The 23,097-nt window shown below is 36.0% G+C and overlaps 3 protein-coding genes and 1 pseudogene across 3 annotated transcripts; 1 reads left to right on the top strand and 3 right to left on the bottom strand.

The window, feature by feature from the left end:
• Positions 1-1,299: 1,299 nt before the first annotated feature.
• LOC148569808 (inositol oxygenase 4-like) lies at positions 1,300-4,462 on the bottom strand. Its single transcript, XM_088509297.1, has 11 exons — positions 4,432-4,462; positions 4,213-4,327; positions 3,352-3,433; positions 3,042-3,246; positions 2,824-2,883; positions 2,409-2,461; positions 2,031-2,153; positions 1,866-1,935; positions 1,623-1,701; positions 1,439-1,520; positions 1,300-1,326 (listed from the first exon to the last, which is right to left on the bottom strand). Exons 1-11 carry the CDS (start codon positions 4,460-4,462, stop codon positions 1,300-1,302), a joined length of 927 nt encoding a protein of 308 aa, XP_088365423.1.
• Positions 4,463-8,442: 3,980 nt separating this feature from the next.
• LOC148569809 (uncharacterized) lies at positions 8,443-9,483 on the bottom strand. Its single transcript, XM_088506650.1, has one exon. It carries the CDS (start codon positions 9,481-9,483, stop codon positions 8,443-8,445), a length of 1,041 nt encoding a protein of 346 aa, XP_088362776.1.
• Positions 9,484-12,558: 3,075 nt separating this feature from the next.
• Positions 12,559-13,401, bottom strand: LOC148569810 (uncharacterized). The gene has a single exon (XM_088506651.1). The coding sequence runs from the start codon at positions 13,399-13,401 to the stop codon at positions 12,559-12,561; it is 843 nt and encodes a 280-aa protein (XP_088362777.1).
• Positions 13,402-22,229: 8,828 nt separating this feature from the next.
• LOC148569811 (uncharacterized) lies at positions 22,230-23,097 on the top strand (annotated as a pseudogene).

Genomic DNA, 23,097 nt, shown 5'->3' on the forward strand with positions numbered 1-23,097 from the left:
ACGAATATATTTTAATTACATATAACAAAATTATTAGAACAACTTATTTATATTATTTTATAGTATTTTTTTATGATATGAAACATAAAAATATAATTTATTGTCACAATAATACTCAATAAAATAAACTAATTAAAAAATAGACCATTTTTATATTTTATCGAATCCAAAATAAAAAATAAAATTTATAAGAATTAAGATAATTTTTTTATATAACAAGCACTTATTAGTATTTTTAATTAAAAAATATTAATCATGATTATATATTACTAAATATATAATATTATATTTGATTATACAATATTTTAATTTTTGGTCCCACTTCTACCGAATTTTTGTATCCTTTCCTAATTACATTTAATTGTAGTTTTTTAATCACAAGACATATTTTATTGGATGTTACTATTTTAATTTTTTACATTTTAGAACCTACTTCCTAGATTAGATATGTAAACTTGTTATTGATATTGTGTTTAATAAAATATTTTATTTTGTAGTAATTAATTTTAGTATATTTATATTATTTACAAATAATAATAATTATCTGAAAAATAATTTGAGATTTTAGAAAAAAAGATATATTGTTAGTCTTAATAAAATGAGTATAATATAATTAAAAAATGTGTTAAAGTTTTAGCGAAAATAATAATAGCAACTAAAAGTGAATAATATTATAATCTTAGAATTACTTTTAGTAGCCATATAAAATTTTGAGAAAATGGTCACAAAAAATTATAACTTTAGGGGCCATTAAAATTTTTTTTTATTGACAATTGTATAATTGCTACAAAAAGTGATAATTTTTAGCGGCCATTAAAAAGATCTTTATTGGCAATTATATAATTATCACTAAAATCTTTTAGTGACAAAACATAAGACGGTTAATCTCTAATTGCTAGTAATTATATTAATGACTATTTTAATTATCACTAAAAACAAAATAAATAGTCACTAAAAATCATTTTTTCTAGTAGTTACTGTATTAATTGATTGATTATATTAATTGATTGTTATTTTGATATGTATGAATAAGAATTCATATATATACAGGTTCATCCATCATTCATTCATTTTAATAGTTTACATCATATTATTGAGTATATATATCACTGAAAAGTCTCATATAAAGTAATCTATTTGTGATTTACAACACATATATGTAATTATAGAAATTAATACATTACAACACATATATGCAATCGCCAATCGGTCTCTATTTTTTAACTTGCTCTCAAGGAAAATTAATCAATTCCCTCCAGGCCCTTGAGGTAGATCCATTAATTAACTTATATTGATTCTTCACCACTTCAGCTTTGCTGGAAAATACTATAAAAGCATTCAAAAAAAAAAAAAAGTAAGAACGTCACATTAAGAAACAAGAAAAGGAATTCAAATAAAACAAAATGAGCAATAATCTATTTGAAATTTGTGCCCCCACCTTGTCAATAAGTGATTGATAGTATGGCTTTACTTTTTCAACGTCCACCAAAACTTTGCTTTTGCTATAGAGATCATATTTACTACATAATACATAAAATTACAGGTGATGTTATTGATTAGTAATAATACCAAATGCTGTGTGCAAATTATTTGATATATATATATATTAAAAAAAGACTAACTTGAAAATGTGAAGCCACTTCAAGTTCTCAAAATCTTCTTCACTCATGAAATGAGTATATGCTCCCTCCTTATGCAAAGCTGCAAAAGAGTTTTAAGCTTAATACATCGTTATTGAAAGAAAATTCTAAAAAATAATTATGATTTTTTTTTGGTTTACAAAATAAAACGAACTTTTGTTGCCCAACAAAAAATGCCTTCTTATGACATAAAAGGAAAAGCACATAGTAAATAAAAATACTTACGATAAAATGAGTGATATCTAATAATGAATAAGCCAGGTGAAGGTAAAGTGGTTCCATTTTCCTTTGCTACCTATAAATTCAAGTGAAGTATAAATTTATTATATATCTTGAACAAAATAATAAATAAATTATATATAAATTATAACTATATATTTAATTACTCACCATATACATATAGTCATCATGTCCCCATGACATGAGTACATTGTCTAATCCACACCCTTTACTATAGACTCCATCTTTAGTGTTATAAGCAGGATTTTTGCTATCTGGGTTTTCTTTGAAATACTGAAGCATAGAAAAAGTTTATATTATTGGTTGATAATAATTTTAGAATAAAAATATATTATTTATACACTAAAATTAACCATTATATATTATTTATAAATATATGTATAATTTAATTTATTTTTAATATGTATTTTATATTTTAATATGTATTTTATACTGATTGTTAATTTTAATATAAATTTAACATGATTGTTTTAGAGACATGCAAAAAAAGGGGTCATTTTTACAGTTTTGTTAGAAGAGGAAGGCTACCTTGTGGTGAACATTTTTTTCATCAAAGGCACAACCAACAGGAAAGGTATCTCCTGCAAATATGTATTTAATCATTTGGTTAAATGTTTAATTTAAAGTAACATGCCAAAACTAGCTAATTGGGAATTTAAAGATTGATAAAATAATTATACATGAAATATAGGGATGTGTCTTATTTAAAATATTGTAAATTGAATCAAAATAATTACAACACAAATATTTTTATAATTAATTATTTACACTCTCTCAACCTTAATGTAGCCATAATGACTTAATAAAAATTTGGTTTTGTATTATGGTTTTAAAATGATAATTAATTTTAAATATTGTAATTAAATTTTATTTCTAAAACATAATATTCAAAAGATTATTTCATTTAAAAAAAAAATATCATAAAGAATAAGAAAGTTCTTACCAACAACAGCCCATTGAGGAAGTTCACCGAATTGAGGAAGGTGAAGAATCTTTCCGAGATCTGAAATAAACAAATATTCATTTGTCAATTCATATTAACTATCTATCAATAATGAAAAAACTTTCTTAAAATAAAAGGACAAAAAATAACTAAAATTAAACTAATTAACCTTTATAATAGAAAATGAAAAAAAAATCTAAGATTTCAAATTTAATTACCATGGATGAGAGCAGTCAAATGTAACCAATCTTCGTTAGGATAATCTTTTCTAATGGCTTCTGCAGTTTGCAATAAATGTTGAATTTGAGGTTCATCCAAATCAGGATCACTATCATCCACTACTTCATTAAGCAGCTCACAACATTTCCATATGCTCATTTCTGCTTTGTCCAATTTCTTATAGTGCTCCCTCATTTTCTTTACCTATATTATTAGCAAATGAAATTTTCATGAATTAGCATTGAGCTTTCATGTTATTGTGTATTAGTATATATAAACATGTTTGAGGAAAATAAGAATTTGACTTACAAAGTCATATGTCTGATTAATGTGTTGTAATCTATAGAATTCTTCCACACCTTTTTGTCTTTCACTTTCAATATCATAATCCCTGCCAAATAATCTCATTAGAAGACTGATTTCACTTTGATCGATATCTGAAGCCATTTTTACAAATTTGTATGTGTATTATTGTATGGTATATGTAAGCTTTTTATGAAGGGTTATGAATTTGTAAATTATTTTACACAATATTTTAAATTATTATTTAAATAGTAATTAGATATAAAAAGTTGTTATATTTATTGATATATGATTTGGTATATATATGAAAAGTCTTTTACTTTGTGATCAAAATTAAATTCTTTCAAAAATATAAAAAAGAAATCTCAGTTTTATTGAGAGAACGTGGGTCACAAAGATACAAAATTTTTCTCGCCCTTTATGTAGTAAAATTAGAGCAAACTAAGTTTAAGTTAGGTTTTTTATTTTTAAATTATATTGACATATGTAATTAGTTGCATATTTAACATTTAAAACAAAATTAAATTGTTAAAAATATTAGATAAAGAAATGTAGCAATTTATATGTCTTTTCTATTACTAAAGAAAGTTAGAGTTTAATTTTTATTATTAAAAAAATTAAGATAAAAAATCTTAAAAAAAAATATCTATGCACAATCACATTTTAAGTTTAAATAAGACTTTTATATATGTCAAAATTTATATTAGAGATATAATTATTTATATGTCTTATTATATTAATTTAAATTTTTTTAGATGAGTGAATTTATGTCAAATATATGGCGTTAGCTGCTTAAAATCATAAATTTTAAATCAAAGAAATAAAAATCAAATAAAAGAGAATATTGAAATAAAGGGGAACTGAAACCTGAAAGATTGGCCAAATGCATTGCTTTTTGGGGCCTTAAACATTCTGTCCTTTGCCGACACAAGCTCACTGGTTTCTTCGGTGTGCACATTCTTCTTTTCCTCAGCTTGGGAACCTAGAAAAAAAAACAAATTGAGATATATGGGATTTTCTACCCAGAAAGAAAAAATAACGCTCCAATACTTTTTTTTTAAAAGAAGAAGAAAAACATAATCAAACCATGGGCATGGTGCTCAGCCTGGATGGCCATTTTCTCTATTTCAAATAAGCAAGAAGCGAAGCACAGGACAAAGAAGCTTAGAAACTTGGAAGAAGGGATATGAAACTCCAGTGAAAATGGGTGTGACAATAACTTAGGACAAAACGAGTTTATATAGTACAACACCAAGTCCTTGTCGTGAAATTTGAAATCTTGGAATCCTTAACTAAAATGACGTTTCGGAGGATTTATCATTATCTGTATAAACCAAAACCATACCATTCTTAGTAACTTTCCAATTAATTAAATTTATGCCAACAACTATATGCCAGCAGTATGCTTACCAAATTCACCCACTATTATATTTTAGATATTTAGTAACATTTATCTTTTAATATGTATTAAAATATTGGCAATGTAGCTATTAAAATATTAGCAATGTAGCTAAAATTATATTTTAGACAACATTTAAAATAAAACTTTAGTAAATATACTTAATTTTTTAAAAAAATTTAAATAACTGTTACCTATTTTTATTCCTAAATACACCATGTATTCATACTCTCTCCAAAACCTTTTTACAATCAGGAACGGATCCAAAAATGTTATCATGTGGGTCCATAATATATATAATATTTAAAAAAATATACAAATAAATTATAATGTAAGATGTATTATAAAAATATACCAATAGAAAATATATATTTAAAGTATAGAAAAATATGTGTACTTTTTACTAACAAAGTGATACACGTCGATTCTTCATATCATAAAATTCATCGATCATAGAATCTGTGTCAAATCTTTTAGCAATCTTCTTCTCAATGTAAATCAAAAGACAATTAGTAAGAAATTCATCTTCTATTTTGTTTCTGAGTCTATTCTTCACAATATTCATAGCTGAAAAAGATCTCTTAGTTATAGCAGTTGAAACAGGGAGAGTTAATACCAAGCTAATCAAACAATCAGTCAAATGATATGTTAAAGACTTTCCTATCTTCGTTAATCGTCCTTGACTTAACTCCGAAATTGTGCACAAGTTAGTTAACTCAACATGATTAGGAACATCAAGTTCATAATGTTGAGGTTGCATTCTAATGTGAAATTTGTAACACCCTAAGTTCTTATACTATCGTGGGGGTTTTTAGAATAAGGTGCCACACTTGAGCCAAGAAAAAAGAATGATTTAATCGTTACGCGTGGCAGGAGTAAATACGTGTAGAGCGGAGAACGAGTAGCGCTAAAACGTTGGAATTTGAATTAAAGGGAAATAAACATCCTAACCGTGAGTACGTTTCAAAATACTTATAGGGAACTAAAACAGGAAAAGAAGCTAACTACATCCTAAACTAATCTCGTTGAAGAGGCCTCCCTACTTGCATCCTATCCTATCCTTGATCAGGAGTCTTTATTCACGAATCGAGGTACCAGGGGTCTCCCTCCAACACCCTTTCGCGCAGTGAAGACCCGGTTCCATTGCGTGGGATGGACCAAAACTCGACGGAGTGCCGAAGTGGGGGAATAGGGTACGTATTCCACCTTTGGACTTCCGTAAGGGTTCAACTCCTCCTCTGGATCCTCCTACATGGTGTCTTCCTTCCGGCCAGGGTCATCGGGTCCCTCTTCCTTGGCTTCGGAGTCGGACTCGAGGTGTACCACCTTAGGTGACTGCTTTCGAGATGTTGAAGCATTCCTGTCTAGGAAAGTTATGACGGGCAGCTGGGGTTCTTCTTCCACGGGATCTCGACCTAAGTAGATAGTCTAAAGCGCGGTAGTAGTGGTCGCAACTACCCACGCGTGCTTTGAGGGGTCATACTTAGAAGCTACCCTCGGGGGGCACTGCGTCGTCTCTATCCGCTGTGCCATGTTCCTCTGGAGACAGTATGGGAAAAGAAAGGGAGTGAGAACCTAGTGTCTCAGTAGGAGTGCTATGCAACACCTCCATATCCATCTCCAGCCCACGTGCGGGATTTTAAAAACAAACGTATAACACGGCATGTAATATGCATCTTCTTTTTTTTGTAAAACATGTGTGTAAAAGAAAGGGGAAACATATAGGAAAATAGAAGGATAACATCAACATAATCATAATTAAATCTAAGGAAAACATAGAACTCAAGCTTTCATTCGTGCCTTCTTTCTTTCTTAATTTATAACTTATATGGAGGGTATTGAGCTCAAACCGGTATAAGTGGGAGTCCCCTTCCCTTACCGAAGGTTCTTATCCCAAACGTTTTGGCGATCACCTTCCCTTACCGAAGGATCATCTCGATCGATCACCTTCCCTTACCGAAGGATCATATCGATATCTTGTCTTTGGGGGTCACCTTCCCTTACCGAAGGATCATTCCCTCAGTTTAATTTACAATCAAGGTTATTTAGACATACACAAGAATGGAGTCATATAAAAAGATATCTTATTATATAAAATTGATGGGATAGTCCCTTTCCCTTACCGAAGGTTCTTATCCCAAACGTTTTTCGATCACCTTCCCTTACCGAAGGATCATCTCGATTATCTTGTCTTTGGGGGTCACCTTCCCTTACCGAAGGATCATTCCCTCAGTTCTTTAACAAGTACGGTTATTTAGGCATATACAAGAATGAACCATGCGAGAGGAGAGGCATATATCATGATAAAATAAGCATGTTTGAATAAGATTTTATACGAAAGTAGGTACTCTCGTCCCTAGAGGGGTATAAAATAGATGTACATTATAAAAAATAGGATATTAATTAGCTGAATAAAACAATTATAAGAAAACATATACTTTTGACCCTAAGAGGATATTAATGATATAATGTAAAAAGTATAATCTAAGTGCATATAGTAAGAAGGTGAATGTTTGAAATATTTGGATTAGATATTATAAAAAGTATGTACCCTTGATCTTTAAAATAAAGGAACAATAATGATATAAGGGGTTATTTAGTTGCATATAATAAAATAGGGTTCCTTGAACAAGATATAAAAAGGAGCATGTACTCTCGATATTAAAGGAATAATAATAATGTAACGGTTAGCAAAGGTCATGTAAGGGCACATAGTAAAATTAGGGAATGTTAAATAATTTAATAAAATGTTATAAAGGGGCATGTACTCTCAACATAAAAGGAATAATAATAAGGTAACGGTATCAAAGGTCATATAAGGGCACATAGTAAAATTAGGGAATGTTAAATAATTTAATAAAATATTATAAAGGGGCATGTACTCTCAACATAAAAGGAATAATAATAAGGTAATGGTATCAAAGGTCACGTAAGGGCACATAGTAAAATTGGAGAATGTTAAATAATTAAATAAAATGTTATAAAGGGGCATGTAATCTCAACATAAAATGAATAATAATTAAAGGGTTATGTAAATACACATAGAAAAGATATGGGATACATATTAATGGATTTCCAGAGGGTATAATTGACAAAATAGATAATCATGCTTAATGTAGATGAGAGATAAACAAAGAATAATTCATGCCATAAAATACATGAAAGGTGATAGCCATGCATGGATGGAAGAAAACAAAATAAAGCATACTACATGCCAACATAAGTAAGAAAGACATAATTCCCTACTCTTTTTCCTAACGCTTCTTCGAGCCTGCCTCTTGTGTGTGCACACAGAATATTATTTCTTTGTAGAGAGAGAAGGGAGAGGATTGATATTGAGAGGAGTGATTTTCTACCTATGGGTGCTCCCCTATTTATATACGTCTGGGGATGGGGTGGTTGGGATATTTTAAATTTCAAACTGAGGGCGGTTACTAGGTTCCTATCTAAAATTTCAAAATTCTAATTTTATCTCCTAACCGATTTTCAAACTTTGAAATTTAAATTTTGTTTTTAGAAGGGCGGTTGTTACATTATCACCCCCATAAAAAAAGAATTTGCCCCCAAATTCTACATTCTAATTTGGTCGATAAAGGTCATTCGTAGGATGCATAGCGATTTAGACATGGGTTAGCTAATCTTACTAGTAGCGGAGAGAGATATGAACAAAAGAGAAGCACCAGTATCATCTAGGATGGTTAAAGGATTCTATTAATTGTGCATTTACCCTCGATTCGATCTTCTGACTTGTGGACTTCTTGGCTGCTGAGGGCAAAGACTCGCCCTTGACGCTGTGGTGGATTGGCAGGGGGTGGGAGGACTGCTGGGCATTCCCTGGCGATATGCCCCGGCTGAAAACACCGGAAGCAGACATTTTGTCCGGCAAGGCACCTACCCCTATGTTGCTTCCCACATGTAGCACACTCCTTGAGTTCGGTGGTCTTTGGTGAGGCATCAGTGGGAGGTTCCTGGCGATCCGTGCCCTGTTGAGGTTGCCTTCCTGTAGGTTTCCCAAGAAAGGCCTTCTTCTGCGGTGGCTGCTGAGATGATTCTTGATTTAGTTGCCTTTTCTTGAAAGCCTCGCTTCTTTCCGATGCTAGTTTTTTGGTGCATTCTTCGATCACCTGGCACTTGCTAACGAGGGAGGAGAACTCCCGAATTTCCAGTGGGGCTATAGCGGTTAGGACTTCTGCCCTGAGTCCTCCTTGATACTTCATACACTTCCACTTTTCATCTGGATTAGCCTTATACATGGCGGAAAATTTGCAGAGTCTCTCAAACTTCTCTGTGTACTCTGCAATACTCATCCTATCTTGCCTCAGCTGAAGAAACTCCATCTCCTTGGACTCTCGAACAGAAAGGGGAAAGTACTTCTTGTAGAAATCTTCTTTGAAGGTGACCCAACTGATATCTATTCCAGCATCCTCCAACAATCGTCTTGCTCCATCCCACCAAAACTCGGCATCAGCCTTGAGCATGAAGGTGGCGTAGTTCACTTGCTGCTCCTCAGTGCATGGAAAAATTGTGAATACCTTTTCCATTTCCGTCAGCCATTTTTCTGCCTTATCAGGGTCGAGGGCTCCACGGAACTCAGGCGGACCAATCTTCTTGAAGTCAGCAAAAGTTGTACGGGTCTGTCCCACCTCCAGCCTGGGAATATTGGGATCCTTGTCCCCAGTGGACAGTTGTTGGGCCATCAAAGTGGTGGCTTGGGCCTGCTCCTTCATTGCCTTGGCCATCTCCTTCATGTGCTATGCTAGGTTTGATGAGTTCGAGCTCGAGCCACGTGGGCGTCCACGACTTGCCATGGGTCCCCTGTTTATGGATAACCATAGGAAGAGGTTTTATTAGTCATATCTCCTAGGATCGACTTTGCTCTGATACCATTAATGTAACACCCTAAGTTCTTATACTATCGTGGGGGTTTTTAGAATAAGGTGCCACACTTGAGCCAAGAAAAAAGAATGATTTAATCGTTACGCGTGGCAGGAGTAAATACGTGTAGAGCGGAGAACGAGTAGCGCTAAAACGTTGGAATTTGAATTAAAGGGAAATAAACATCCTAACCGTGAGTACGTTTCAAAATACTTATAGGGAACTAAAACAGGAAAAGAAGCTAACTACATCCTAAACTAATCTCGTTGAAGAGGCCTCCCTACTTGCATCCTATCCTATCCTTGATCAGGAGTCTTTATTCAGGAATCGAGGTACCAGGGGTCTCCCTCCAACACCCTTTCGCGCAGTGAAGACCCGGTTCCATTGCGTGGGATGGACCAAAACTCGACGGAGTGCCGAAGTGGGGGAATAGGGTACGTATTCCACCTTTGGACTTCCGTAAGGATTCAACTCCTCCTCTGGATCCTCCTACATGGTGTCTTCCTTCCGGCCAGGGTCATCGGGTCCCTCTTCCTTGGCTTCGGAGTCGGACTCGAGGTGTACCACCTTAGGTGACTGCTTTCGAGATGTTGAAGCATTCCTGTCTAGGAAAGTTATGACGGGCAGCTGGGGTTCTTCTTCCACGGGATCTCGACCTAAGTAGATAGTCTGAAGCGCGGTAGTAGTGGTCGCAACTACCCACGCGTGCTTTGAGGGGTCATACTTAGAAGCTACCCTCGGGGGGCACTGCGTCGTCTCTATCCGCTGTGCCATGTTCCTCTGGAGACAGTATGGGAAAAGAAAGGGAGTGAGAACCTAGTGTCTCAGTAGGAGTGCTATGCAACACCTCCATATCCATCTCCAGCCCACGTGCGGGATTTTAAAAACAAACGTATAACACGGCATGTAATATGCATCTTCTTTTTTTTGTAAAACATGTGTGTAAAAGAAAGGGGAAACATATAGGAAAATAGAAGGATAACATCAACATAATCATAATTAAATCTAAGGAAAACATAGAACTCAAGCTTTCATTCGTGCCTTCTTTCTTTCTTAATTTATAACTTATATGGAGGGTATTGAGCTCAAACCGGTATAAGTGGGAGTCCCCTTCCCTTACCGAAGGTTCTTATCCCAAACGTTTTGGCGATCACCTTCCCTTACCGAAGGATCATCTCGATCGATCACCTTCCCTTACCGAAGGATCATATCGATATCTTGTCTTTGGGGGTCACCTTCCCTTACCGAAGGATCATTCCCTCAGTTTAATTTACAATCAAGGTTATTTAGACATACACAAGAATGGAGTCATATAAAAAGATATCTTATTATATAAAATTGATGGGATAGTCCCCTTCCCTTACCGAAGGTTCTTATCCCAAACGTTTTTCGATCACCTTCCCTTACCGAAGGATCATCTCGATTATCTTGTCTTTGGGGGTCACCTTCCCTTACCGAAGGATCATTCCCTCGGTTCTTTAACAAGTACGGTTATTTAGGCATATACAAGAATGAACCATGCGAGAGGAGAGGCATATATCATGATAAAATAAGCATGTTTGAATAAGATTTTATACGAAAGTAGGTACTCTCATCCCTAGAGGGGTATAAAATAGATGTACATTATAAAAAATAGGATATTAATTAGCTGAATAAAACAATTATAAGAAAACATATACTTTTGACCCTAAGAGGATATTAATGATATAATGTAAAAAGTATAATCTAAGTGCATATAGTAAGAAGGTGAATGTTTGAAATATTTGGATTAGATATTATAAAAAGTATGTACCCTTGATCTTTAAAATAAAGGAACAATAATGATATAAGGGGTTATTTAGTTGCATATAATAAAATAGGGTTCCTTGAACAAGATATAAAAAGGAGCATGTACTCTCGATATTAAAGGAATAATAATAATGTAACGGTTAGCAAAGGTCATGTAAGGGCACATAGTAAAATTAGGGAATGTTAAATAATTTAATAAAATGTTATAAAGGGGCATGTACTCTCAACATAAAAGGAATAATAATAAGGTAACGGTATCAAAGGTCATATAAGGGCACATAGTAAAATTAGGGAATGTTAAATAATTTAATAAAATGTTATAAAGGGGCATGTACTCTCAACATAAAAGGAATAATAATAAGGTAATGGTATCAAAGGTCACGTAAGGGCACATAGTAAAATTGGGGAATGTTAAATAATTAAATAAAATGTTATAAAGGGGCATGTAATCTCAACATAAAATGAATAATAATTAAAGGGTTATGTAAATACACATAGAAAAGATATGGGATACATATTAATGGATTTCCAGAGGGTATAATTGACAAAATAGATAATCATGCTTAATGTAGATGAGAGATAAACAAAGAATAATTCATGCCATAAAATACATGAAAGGTGATAGCCATGCATGGATGGAAGAAAACAAAATAAAGCATACTACATGCCAACATAAGTAAGAAAGACATAATTCCCTACTCTTTTTCCTAACGCTTCTTCGAGCCTGCCTCTTGTGTGTGCACACAGAATATTATTTCTTTGTAGAGAGAGAAGGGAGAGGATTGATATTGAGAGGAGTGATTTTCTACCTATGGGTGCTCCCCTATTTATATACGTCTGGGGATGGGGTGGTTGGGATATTTTAAATTTCAAACTGAGGGCGGTTACTAGGTTCCTATCTAAAATTTCAAAATTCTAATCTTATCTCCTAACCGATTTTCAAACTTTGAAATTTAAATTTTGTTTTTAGAAGGGCGGTTGTTACATTATCACCCCCATAAAAAAAGAATTTGCCCCCAAATTCTACATTCTAATTTGGTCGATAAAGGTCATTCGTAGGATGCATAGCGATTTAGACATGGGTTAGCTAATCTTACTAGTAGCGGAGAGAGATATGAACAAAAGAGAAGCACCAGTATCATCTAGGATGGTTAAAGGATTCTATTAATTGTGCATTTACCCTCGATTCGATCTTCTGACTTGTGGACTTCTTGGCTGCTGAGGGCAAAGACTCGCCCTTGACGCTGTGGTGGATTGGCAGGGGGTGGGAGGACTGCTGGGCATTCCCTGGCGATATGCCCCGGCTGAAAACACCGGAAGCAGACATTTTGTCCGGCAAGGCACCTACCCCTATGTTGCTTCCCACATGTAGCACACTCCTTGAGTTCGGTGGTCTTTGGTGAGGCATCAGTGGGAGGTTCCTGGCGATCCGTGCCCTGTTGAGGTTGCCTTCCTGTAGGTTTCCCAAGAAAGGCCTTCTTCTGCGGTGGCTGCTGAGATGATTCTTGATTTAGTTGCCTTTTCTTGAAAGCCTCGCTTCTTTCCGACGCTAGTTTTTTGGTGCATTCTTCGATCACCTGGCACTTGCTAACGAGGGAGGAGAACTCCCGAATTTCCAGTGGGGCTATAGCGGTTAGGACTTCTGCCCTGAGTCCTCCTTGATACTTCATACACTTCCACTTTTCATCTGGATTAGCCTTATACATGGCGGAAAATTTGCAGAGTCTCTCAAACTTCTCTGTGTACTCTGCAATACTCATCCTATCTTGCCTCAGCTGAAGAAACTCCATCTCCTTGGACTCTCGAACAGAAAGGGGAAAGTACTTCTTGTAGAAATCTTCTTTGAAGGTGACCCAACTGATATCTATTCCAGCATCCTCCAACAATCGTCTTGCTCCATCCCACCAAAACTCGGCATCAGCCTTGAGCATGAAGGTGGCGTAGTTCACTTGCTGCTCCTCAGTGCATGGAAAAATTGTGAATACCTTTTCCATTTCCGTCAGCCATTCTTCTGCCTTATCAGGGTCGAGGGCTCCACGGAACTCAGGCGGACAATCTTCTTGAAGTCAGCAAAAGTTGTACGGGTCTGTCCCACCTCCAGCCTGGGAATATTGGGATCCTTGTCCCCAGTGGACAGTTGTTGGGCCATCAAAGTGGTGGCTTGGGCCTGCTCCTTCATTGCCTTGGCCATCTCCTTCATGTGCTTTGCTAGGTTTGATGAGTTCGAGCTCGAGCCACGTGGGCGTCCACGACTTGCCATGGGTCCCCTGTTTATGGATAACCATAGGAAGAGGTTTTATTAGTCATATCTCCTAGGATCGACTTTGCTCTGATACCATTAATGTAACACCCTAAGTTCTTATACTATCGTGGGGGTTTTTAGAATAAGGTGCCACACTTGAGCCAAGAAAAAAGAATGATTTAATCGTTACGCGTGGCAGGAGTAAATACGTGTAGAGCGAAGAACGAGTAGCGCTAAAACGTTGGAATTTGAATTAAAGGGAAATAAACATCCTAACCGTGAGTACGTTTCAAAATACTTATAGGGAACTAAAACAGGAAAAGAAGCTAACTACATCCTAAACTAATCTCGTTGAAGAGGCCTCCCTACTTGCATCCTATCCTATCCTTGATCAGGAGTCTTTATTCACGAATCGAGGTACCAGGGGTCTCCCTCCAACACCCTTTCGCGCAGTGAAGACCCGGTTCCATTGCGTGGGATGGACCAAAACTCGACGGAGTGCCGAAGTGGGGGAATAGGGTACGTATTCCACCTTTGGACTTCTGTAAGGGTTCAACTCCTCCTCTGGATCCTCCTACATGGTGTCTTCCTTCCGGCCAGGGTCATCGGGTCCCTCTTCCTTGGCTTCGGAGTCGGACTCGAGGTGTACCACCTTAGGTGACTGCTTTCGAGATGTTGAAGCATTCCTGTCTAGGAAAGTTATGACGGGCAGCTGGGGTTCTTCTTCCACGGGATCTCGACCTAAGTAGATAGTCTGAAGCGCGGTAGTAGTGGTCGCAACTACCCACGCGTGCTTTGAGGGGTCATACTTAGAAGCTACCCTCGGGGGGCACTGCGTCGTCTCTATCCGCTGTGCCATGTTCCTCTGGAGACAGTATGGGAAAAGAAAGGGAGTGAGAACCTAGTGTCTCAGTAGGAGTGCTATGCAACACCTCCATATCCATCTCCAGCCCACGTGCGGGATTTTAAAAACAAACGTATAACACGGCATGTAATATGCATCTTCTTTTTTTTGTAAAACATGTGTGTAAAAGAAAGGGGAAACATATAGGAAAATAGAAGGATAACATCAACATAATCATAATTAAATCTAAGGAAAACATAGAACTCAAGCTTTCATTCGTGCCTTCTTTCTTTCTTAATTTATAACTTATATGGAGGGTATTGAGCTCAAACCGGTATAAGTGGGAGTCCCCTTCCCTTACCAAAGGTTCTTATCCCAAACGTTTTGGCGATCACCTTCCCTTACCGAAGGATCATCTCGATCGATCACCTTCCCTTATCGAAGGATCATATCGATATCTTGTCTTTGGGGGTCACCTTCCCTTACCGAAGGATCATTCCCTCAGTTTAATTTACAATCAAGGTTATTTAGACATACACAAGAATGGAGTCATATAAAAAGATATCTTATTATATAAAATTGATGGGATAGTCCCCTTCTCTTACCGAAGGTTCTTATCCCAAACGTTTTTCGATCACCTTCCCTTACCGAAGGATCATCTCGATTATCTTGTCTTTGGGGGTCACCTTCCCTTACCGAAGGATCATTCCCTCGGTTCTTTAACAAGTACGGTTATTTAGGCATATACAAGAATGAACCATGCGAGAGGAGAGGCATATATCATGATAAAATAAGCATGTTTGAATAAGATTTTATACGAAAGTAGGTACTCTCATCCCTAGAGGGGTATAAAATAGATGTACATTATAAAAAATAGGATATTAATTAGCTGAATAAAACAATTATAAGAAAACATATACTTTTGACCCTAAGAGGATATTAATGATATAATGTAAAAAGTATAATCTAAGTGCATATAGTAAGAAGGTGAATGTTTGAAATATTTGGATTAGATATTATAAAAAGTATGTACCCTTGATCTTTAAAATAAAGGAACAATAATGATATAAGGGGTTATTTAGTTGCATATAATAAAATAGGGTTCCTTGAACAAGATATAAAAAGGAGCATGTACTCTCGATATTAAAGGAATAATAATAATGTAACGGTTAGCAAAGGTCATGTAAGGGCACATAGTAAAATTAGGGAATGTTAAATAATTTAATAAAATGTTATAAAGGGGCATGTACTCTCAACATAAAAGGAATAATAATAAGGTAACGGTATCAAAGGTCATATAAGGGCACATAGTAAAATTAGGGAATGTTAAATAATTTAATAAAATGTTATAAAGGGGCATGTACTCTCAACATAAAAGGAATAATAATAAGGTAATGGTATCAAAGGTCACGTAAGGGCACATAGTAAAATTGGGGAATGTTAAATAATTAAATAAAATGTTATAAAGGGGCATGTAATCTCAACATAAAATGAATAATAATTAAAGGGTTATGTAAATACACATAGAAAAGATATGGGATACATATTAATGGATTTCCAGAGGGTATAATTGACAAAATAGATAATCATGCTTAATGTAGATGAGAGATAAACAAAGAATAATTCATGCCATAAAATACATGAAAGGTGATAGCCATGCATGGATGGAAGAAAACAAAATAAAGCATACTACATGCCAAGATAAGTAAGAAAGACATAATTCCCTACTCTTTTTCCTAACGCTTCTTCGAGCCTGCCTCTTGTGTGTGCACACAGAATATTATTTCTTTGTAGAGAGAGAAGGGAGAGGATTGATATTGAGAGGAGTGATTTTCTACCTATGGGTGCTCCCCTATTTATATACGTCTGGGGATGGGGTGGTTGGGATATTTTAAATTTCAAACTGAGGGCGGTTACTAGGTTCCTATCTAAAATTTCAAAATTCTAATCTTATCTCCTAACCGATTTTCAAACTTTGAAATTTAAATTTTGTTTCTAGAAGGGCGGTTGTTACAAAATTTCTCTTGGTCACTGAAGTCACAGATAAAACCATTAACGTTCTACTAATTCACATACTACTTTGTTGATACTGAAGAACTTATAATTATCTCTAGGATCTAAAGTTGAACTTAAAGTAAGTAATTCTACCATATTATCATTGAATCTTCCATTAAGCTCTTGCAATTGTGTATCAATTACAGCCATAAATAAATTAACATGGTAATGATGCTCCACTGAAATTTGGTTAACAATTTTGCGAGTTTGGCCTCTTCTAGGAATATGCAATGCATTCATATCAGGAACTTCAACTTCATGTTTCTCACAAAATAATATAACTTCTTTTATGAAAGCCTCTCAACATGATTCTCTCATTCTTCGGATTAAAGTCTTGGTAGTAGAAAACCAGAGTTAAAACATTCAATATGTCTTGATTTTTTCATTGCAAAGCTTGATAAAGATCATGACTAACAACTTCCAAAATATTTCTCATCAAATGCAAAACAAAGACAAATTTAAAGGATGTGATAGCATCATAAGCAGCACTAACATTACCATGAGTGAAAAAATTGCCTTCTTCAGTGTTTTTTGAAGAACTTCACAAGTAGAATCAAACATGCATAGCAAGCTACGTACAGAATTCAAATGAGACTCCCATCTAGTATTTTCAACTCTTTGATTAAGTCCACTACCTGTCACAATTTGATCATTGGCAATTAAGTTTGCAACATTATTTGCTTGAGCAACCCTTAACTGATCATGACGTTTAGGAGAAATAGTCACAATATTCATAATTAGTGTAAGTTTTGAAAAGAATTGATGAACATAGCAAACTTCTTTGGCTGCAGAAATAAGTTCTAATTCTAATCGATGAGCAAGACAATGAATGTAATAAGAAAATGGGCAATCTTTCAAAAATAGAGCTTGGAATCCATTTCATTCACCACGCATATTACTAGCTCTATCATACCTTGTCCCCAAAGATTTTGAACATCAAGATTATGATGAAAAAGAACTGATGAAATTTCTGTTTTCAATGTCAAAGAACACGTATCAGAAACATGTATAAGATCAAAAAATCTTTCTTTAACACAATCATGCTTGTCTACAAATCTTAAAACCACAGACATTTGTTCTCGCTTTGACTAATCTCTTGCTTCATCAATAATTAAACAAAATTTAGAATTACCAATTTCTTCTCGAATTGTTCCACGCAGTTTTCTAGCAAAGATATGCAATATATCTTTTTGAACACTGGGAGATATATATTGAGCATTTCTAGGAAAATTTTCAAGGATAACATTATTAACATTTTGATTACACGAAGCTAAAAGTTTAATCAACTCAATAAAATTTTTCCTATTCAAAGATCCAGGACTTTCATTGCCGCCTCTAAATGCACATGCTTGAAATGTAATCCATCGAATAGCATCAATAGATATCTTCAATCTTAAGCGATTATTTGAAATAGTTTCATCACTATGCCTATCAAGAACTTTGTCTATATGCTTAGATTAAGCCATTAAATCATCACAAGATTTCACACATAAATTATAGGGAGAATTATTAGGACTAGAACCCTCGTGACATACAAATGCGTAATTCAGTCCATTGTTTACTTTCTTCCAATTACTAAATCCTAACTCTGAAAATGTATTTTTCCATCATTGCGAGCACCATAATGTTTACCAAACAAGTAGCAAGGCAAACAATAAGCAGCATCTTTTCTGGTGAATATTTTAACCGACTTGAAAATTTCTTAGACCAAGAAGATTGAATATATCGATGGTGATTGTTATTACCAGAAGCTGAATAGCTAATATTTATTAGTTGGTATGGCCCAACTATTGAGATAAGTCTCAAAGTGGTCCCTAAAGTTACCGTCGAGCCTCATAGTGATCCCTGAAGTTAGAAATTACTCATATTCATCCCTGAAGTTGCACTCCGGAACTCAGACTCGTCCTTCCGGCTAACTTCGTCCAGCTGGCGCAATCGAAAAGCTGACTTGGACTCGTTGGTGACACGCTGTCAGCACAACAGCTAGCTGACATGGCAACATAAACTGTTTTGACTCAATTTGGTCCCTAAATTGAGGTTAAAAACCCTAACCCCCAATTGACTCTCTTCTCCTCTTTTCTCCATCGCACACTCTCTTCTCCTCTCTTCTCCATCGCACCAGAGGTGACTCTCCTCTACAGTGTCTTCTCCATCTTCAAAATTCACACGTTATGGCTAGCGCGAGCAACGCAGCTGGGAGCTCCAACAACCCACGATCATTTGGAAGCATCATGAGGAGAATGAATAGAAACAGATATGCGCGTCTGCCAGAATGGTGTGGGTGCGGGTCGAGACCAGTGTTGTGATGGTCAGCGACGGATTCTAATCCAAGGAGACCGTTCGTGGGTTGCCCAAACTACAATGTAGGTGTTTGATGCTGTTGTTTGCTGTAATTTTGGATGTAAACTTGGTTGATTCACTTTCCTGGGTGCAAACTGCAGGTAAGAGGTGGTGTGAGTTATTTCTATGGGTGGATAAAATTCTGGAAGAAGATACGGTAATATGTGATGGTAGAACAAGCTCTTCAAATGACAACAAAGAATGGAGGATGAAGATTAGATTCTGAAGTTAGTTCTCAAAATAGGGGGGATTTCGCTGTTTACATGTATGCTGCTGCTACTGATTATAGTTGTTGTTCTTGTCTTAAGGTTGGATAGGCAACAGAGTCAATTGTATTTAGCAAAAAAAATGTGACATGGGATATGCATATGTTGTTCTGTTCATGTACTTGTACCTGTCCTTTTGGTTGAAAGAAATGCAGATTAAACTGTTTGACATGACTGTGTAAGAATAATTTAGAATTTGAATAAACAAGAGGTTATATGTAAATAATTGTTCTTGCACTACTAATGGATTCATCTAATGGAATTAATCTTAATTGCATATCAGAGACCAAGAAAAAAAATCTGTCACAGCTCAATTCAAGGGAGTCATAATCCATATTCATATATTCATAATGCAGAAAACATATTTAAAATAGGCATTACAGAGTCAGGGCAATATTCAACAAGTATATCAAAGTTCTGAACATATTGAGAACACAAGTTTTGAACACTAAAATCCCCAACACTGTGTTCGAAATTCAGAAAGCACGCTACTTCATCAAAATAGATAAATAAAATAATCTTCTCCTAAACGTAATAATCCTAGTCTTCATCTTTTGTTTTTGGGTAGTCTGAATCCAAGGTTGGAAACAAACTTCATGAAGTTAGCAAGCCTTGTAACGGTCCCCTGTGATGCACCTTGCATAGGATGAGATGGATGATTTGTTGCGGGTTAACTGGTTGCTGGTTGGGTGGTTGCTGCTTGATTGTTGCTTCCTGGAGTTGCCTTTTCTTGTTTGGAGGACTTCTTTTTGGGAGGGAGTTTTGGTGGTCGCACAGGAGAAGGCAAAACCTATTAGTGAAGACATGTAAAATAGTTAGTAAAAGTGCATAAGAACATGCACATAATAAAATGAATGTCATCTAATTTTTTGAACCTATTGAGAGTCATCAGTTTGTGACAAGGGTAGTTGACTGAGTTCAAGCTGAATTTTGGTGGGGGTTGTGGGACAAGGGTGGCTTCACCACCATTAGCAGCAAGGGGTTGGGCAGTAGCAGCCTCTGTAGCAACAGCAGCATCCTCATTAGCAGCTCTAGAGTTACATAAGTGACATCAGAATGGTCCCTTCAGTGTTATAAGTGACATCAAAATGGTCCCTATTCTTTACATACAAATCAGTTCATTATATACACAGCAGTTCATCAAGCATTAGTCCATCTACTAAGTAAAGCAGTAGTTCATTATATACACAGCAGTTCATTATATAAGCAGTGATCCAACTACCCTATAATGAATATCTTCTCACTTATTCTATTATCACAACAGCCAATACTAATTATACAACAACAAATAAATTTCTAAAATGTACCTTCTACTTATCTGATATGAAACAGAGCTTGTTTTGCTTATAATCTCCCAAGTCTTCATGAAGTAATTCCAAGAACCACCTCCAGTTTTTAATATTTTCAACAGGGACAATTGCATATGCAATCACATACATATGATTCTCTGCATATCTAATATGAAACAGAGCTTGTTTTACTTATAATCACATTCTTCGTTGTCATTTTAAGAGCTTGTTCTACCATCACATGTTACCGCATCTTCTTCCAGAATTTTATCCACCCACAGAAACAACCCACACCACCTCTTACCTGCAGTCTGCACCCTGGAAAGTGAATCAACCAAGTTTACATCCAAAATTATAGCAAACAATAGCATCAAACACTTACATTGTAGTTTGGAAAACCCACGAACGGTCTCCCTGGATTAGAATCCGTCGCTGACCATCACAACACTGGTCTCAACCCGCACTCACACCATTCTGGTAGACGTGCATCTCTGTTTCTATTCATTCTCCTCATGATGCTTCCAAATGATCGTGGGTTGTTAGAGCTCCCAGCTGCGTTGTTCGCGCTAGCCATAATGTGTGGTTTTTGAAGATGTAGAAGACACTGTAGGAGAAGCAATAGAGGAGAGTCACCTCTGGTGCGATGGAGAAGAGAGGAGAAGAGAGTGTGTGATGGAGAAGAGAGTCAATTAGGAGTTCGGGTTTTTAACCTCAATTTAGGGACCAAATTGAGTCAAAACAGTTTACGTTGCCACGTCAGCTAGCCATTGTGCTGACAGCATGTCACCAACAAGTCCATGTCAGCTTTCCGGTTGCACCAGCTGGACGAAATTGACCGGAAGGACGAGTCTGAGTTCCGGAGTGTAACTTCAGGGATGAATATGAGTAATTTTTAACTTCAGGGATCACTATGAGACTCGAGGGTAACTTCAGGGACCATTTTGAGGCTTATCTCCTGTTCAACACTTAAATTAATTTTATTACCTACACACCTTACCAGATGCTTCCATTTAATTATTGTATTTACTACTTTGACTTTTCCATTCTTCTCTCCCATTCCTTTTAACCCAAAAAAGAGAACTGTAAAATTTCTTCCCCGTTCAAAATTGCTTCTTCATCTGTTAGCCATTCTAGCTCATTTGCTCGCATGCATCATTGTTTTAACAAAAGGTGAGTTGGCTAACCATTTCTGTTGCATGTTAAAGCTCTTTTCGTGGTTATCTCCGGCCAAGCAAGCTTATTTTGTTTTGTCCCCGGTCCTTTCCATCCCTTTTCCCACGAGATTGGTGGTCCTTTCAGTATAGTTTCTTACCCAGCCTCCCACAAACATCGTTTCAATCTTGCTGGGTTACTCGTGCTTACCTGCTTGATACTGGGTATGTTGGTAACCTCTATCTTTGCTTTGGCACAATTCATTCGTTCATTTTTTTTGTGTTTGTGATTACCACTATTTTGCTGGCTAATGGAGTCACTGCTATTTCCGCTGCTGCCCGTTTATGTTTCATGCTCGTTTATATTTCGGGGAACATGTCTAGCTTTTTCCTCTCAATAGTTGCACGCAGATGCATTTTTGTTGTGTGGACTCCTGCTTGGTGCATCTCTTTCTTTCGTCACATAAGTGTATGATGCAGAGATTATGATATGTGATTGATGGACAAATTATTGTAGTAACCACGAATTTTACTTTCAGGCCACGGTTGCTCTTCCCCCAAATTTTTATGGTGAATTTCGGTCTGAACTGCCAGATGAGGTTAGATTTGTCGATTTCTCAGGCCGTCGATTCACCATGCTGCTCCACAAGACTCCTTCTCTTTGCTTAATAGTGGGAGGGTTTCCTCAATTAATTAATGCCTTTACCATCAAGGGAAGATGCTGGTTCTTTATGGCCTATGTCGGTAATGCCGAGTTCGTTATATTCCATGTGCTAGATGCGAATGCGCGTTTCCCAGATGGCGGAGTATCCTGGGACCACCCTTTAGCTGTAGGCTTGTAGCTGAACTATTAGGGAATATTTATATCAATTTTGCCGCTTATTTTGTGCCCACTTTGCCTGATGATGAGGATTTGTTGTTACCAGATTCAATCCATTCTAATTTGCCTTCAGCAATATATCCCAAGGGTGATACATACACCATCCAGTTCGCATCAACCATACAAATTTTACCCATGTTGTCGTTGCTTCTCGAAATGTATTTGACTTTTGTTACTACTTTTGTTGCCAAACCTCTTGACTATCGCGCCTTTACTTCAATGCTTGGTCATTATTCACTTGCCTACCCCGGAGCACTTCACAGCTTGCTGCCAAAATGTGAGACTGTTGTTGTCGACAAAAAGATTACAAAATACCAAGCTGACGAGTATATTCTGGTAAGGATTTATTCAGTCGTTCCATGTTTCCGTGTTTGGTTTATGTCGGTTTTCGTCCTCCATGTCTACATCTACGTAGTCACCACGTCTTACTCTTAAACCATTTTCTCTCATTTGTTTTGTAGACCCTCCCGATCAATTTTGTTCAAAGGGCTTTTGGGACTAAACCTGATCAAGTCGACGTTGTTGATGATGTTGGTCTGTGTTACAAGGTCGATGTTCGCTCCAAGCCCAGTCGGCTCCGAGAGTGCTATTTTGGTAGGGGCTGGAGGCCTTTTAGTCAGTAG

This window comes from Arachis ipaensis, chromosome B3 (assembly GCF_059453495.1).
Source record: "Arachis ipaensis isolate K30076 ecotype BB chromosome B3, ASM5945349v1, whole genome shotgun sequence".
Lineage (NCBI taxonomy): Eukaryota > Viridiplantae > Streptophyta > Magnoliopsida > Fabales > Fabaceae > Arachis > Arachis ipaensis.

Bases quoted from the DNA above. Each gene is read 5' to 3' on its own strand.
- LOC148569808 (XM_088509297.1), bottom strand. From the start codon at position 4,462: ATGGCCATCCAGGCTGAGCACCATGCCCATG. The intron at 3,434-4,212 runs GTTTCAGTTCCC...ATTATTTGGCAG, and splicing joins GCATTTGGCCAATCTTTCAG to GGATTATGATATTGAAAGTG. The intron at 2,154-2,408 runs GTAGCCTTCCTC...TCTATGCTTCAG, and splicing joins AAAAAAATGTTCACCACAAG to TATTTCAAAGAAAACCCAGA.
- LOC148569809 (XM_088506650.1), bottom strand. From the start codon at position 9,483: ATGGCCAAGGCAATGAAGGAGCAGGCCCAAGCCACCACTTTGATGGCC.
- LOC148569810 (XM_088506651.1), bottom strand. From the start codon at position 13,401: ATGGAAAAGGTATTCACAATTTTTCCATGCACTGAGGAGCAGCAAGTG.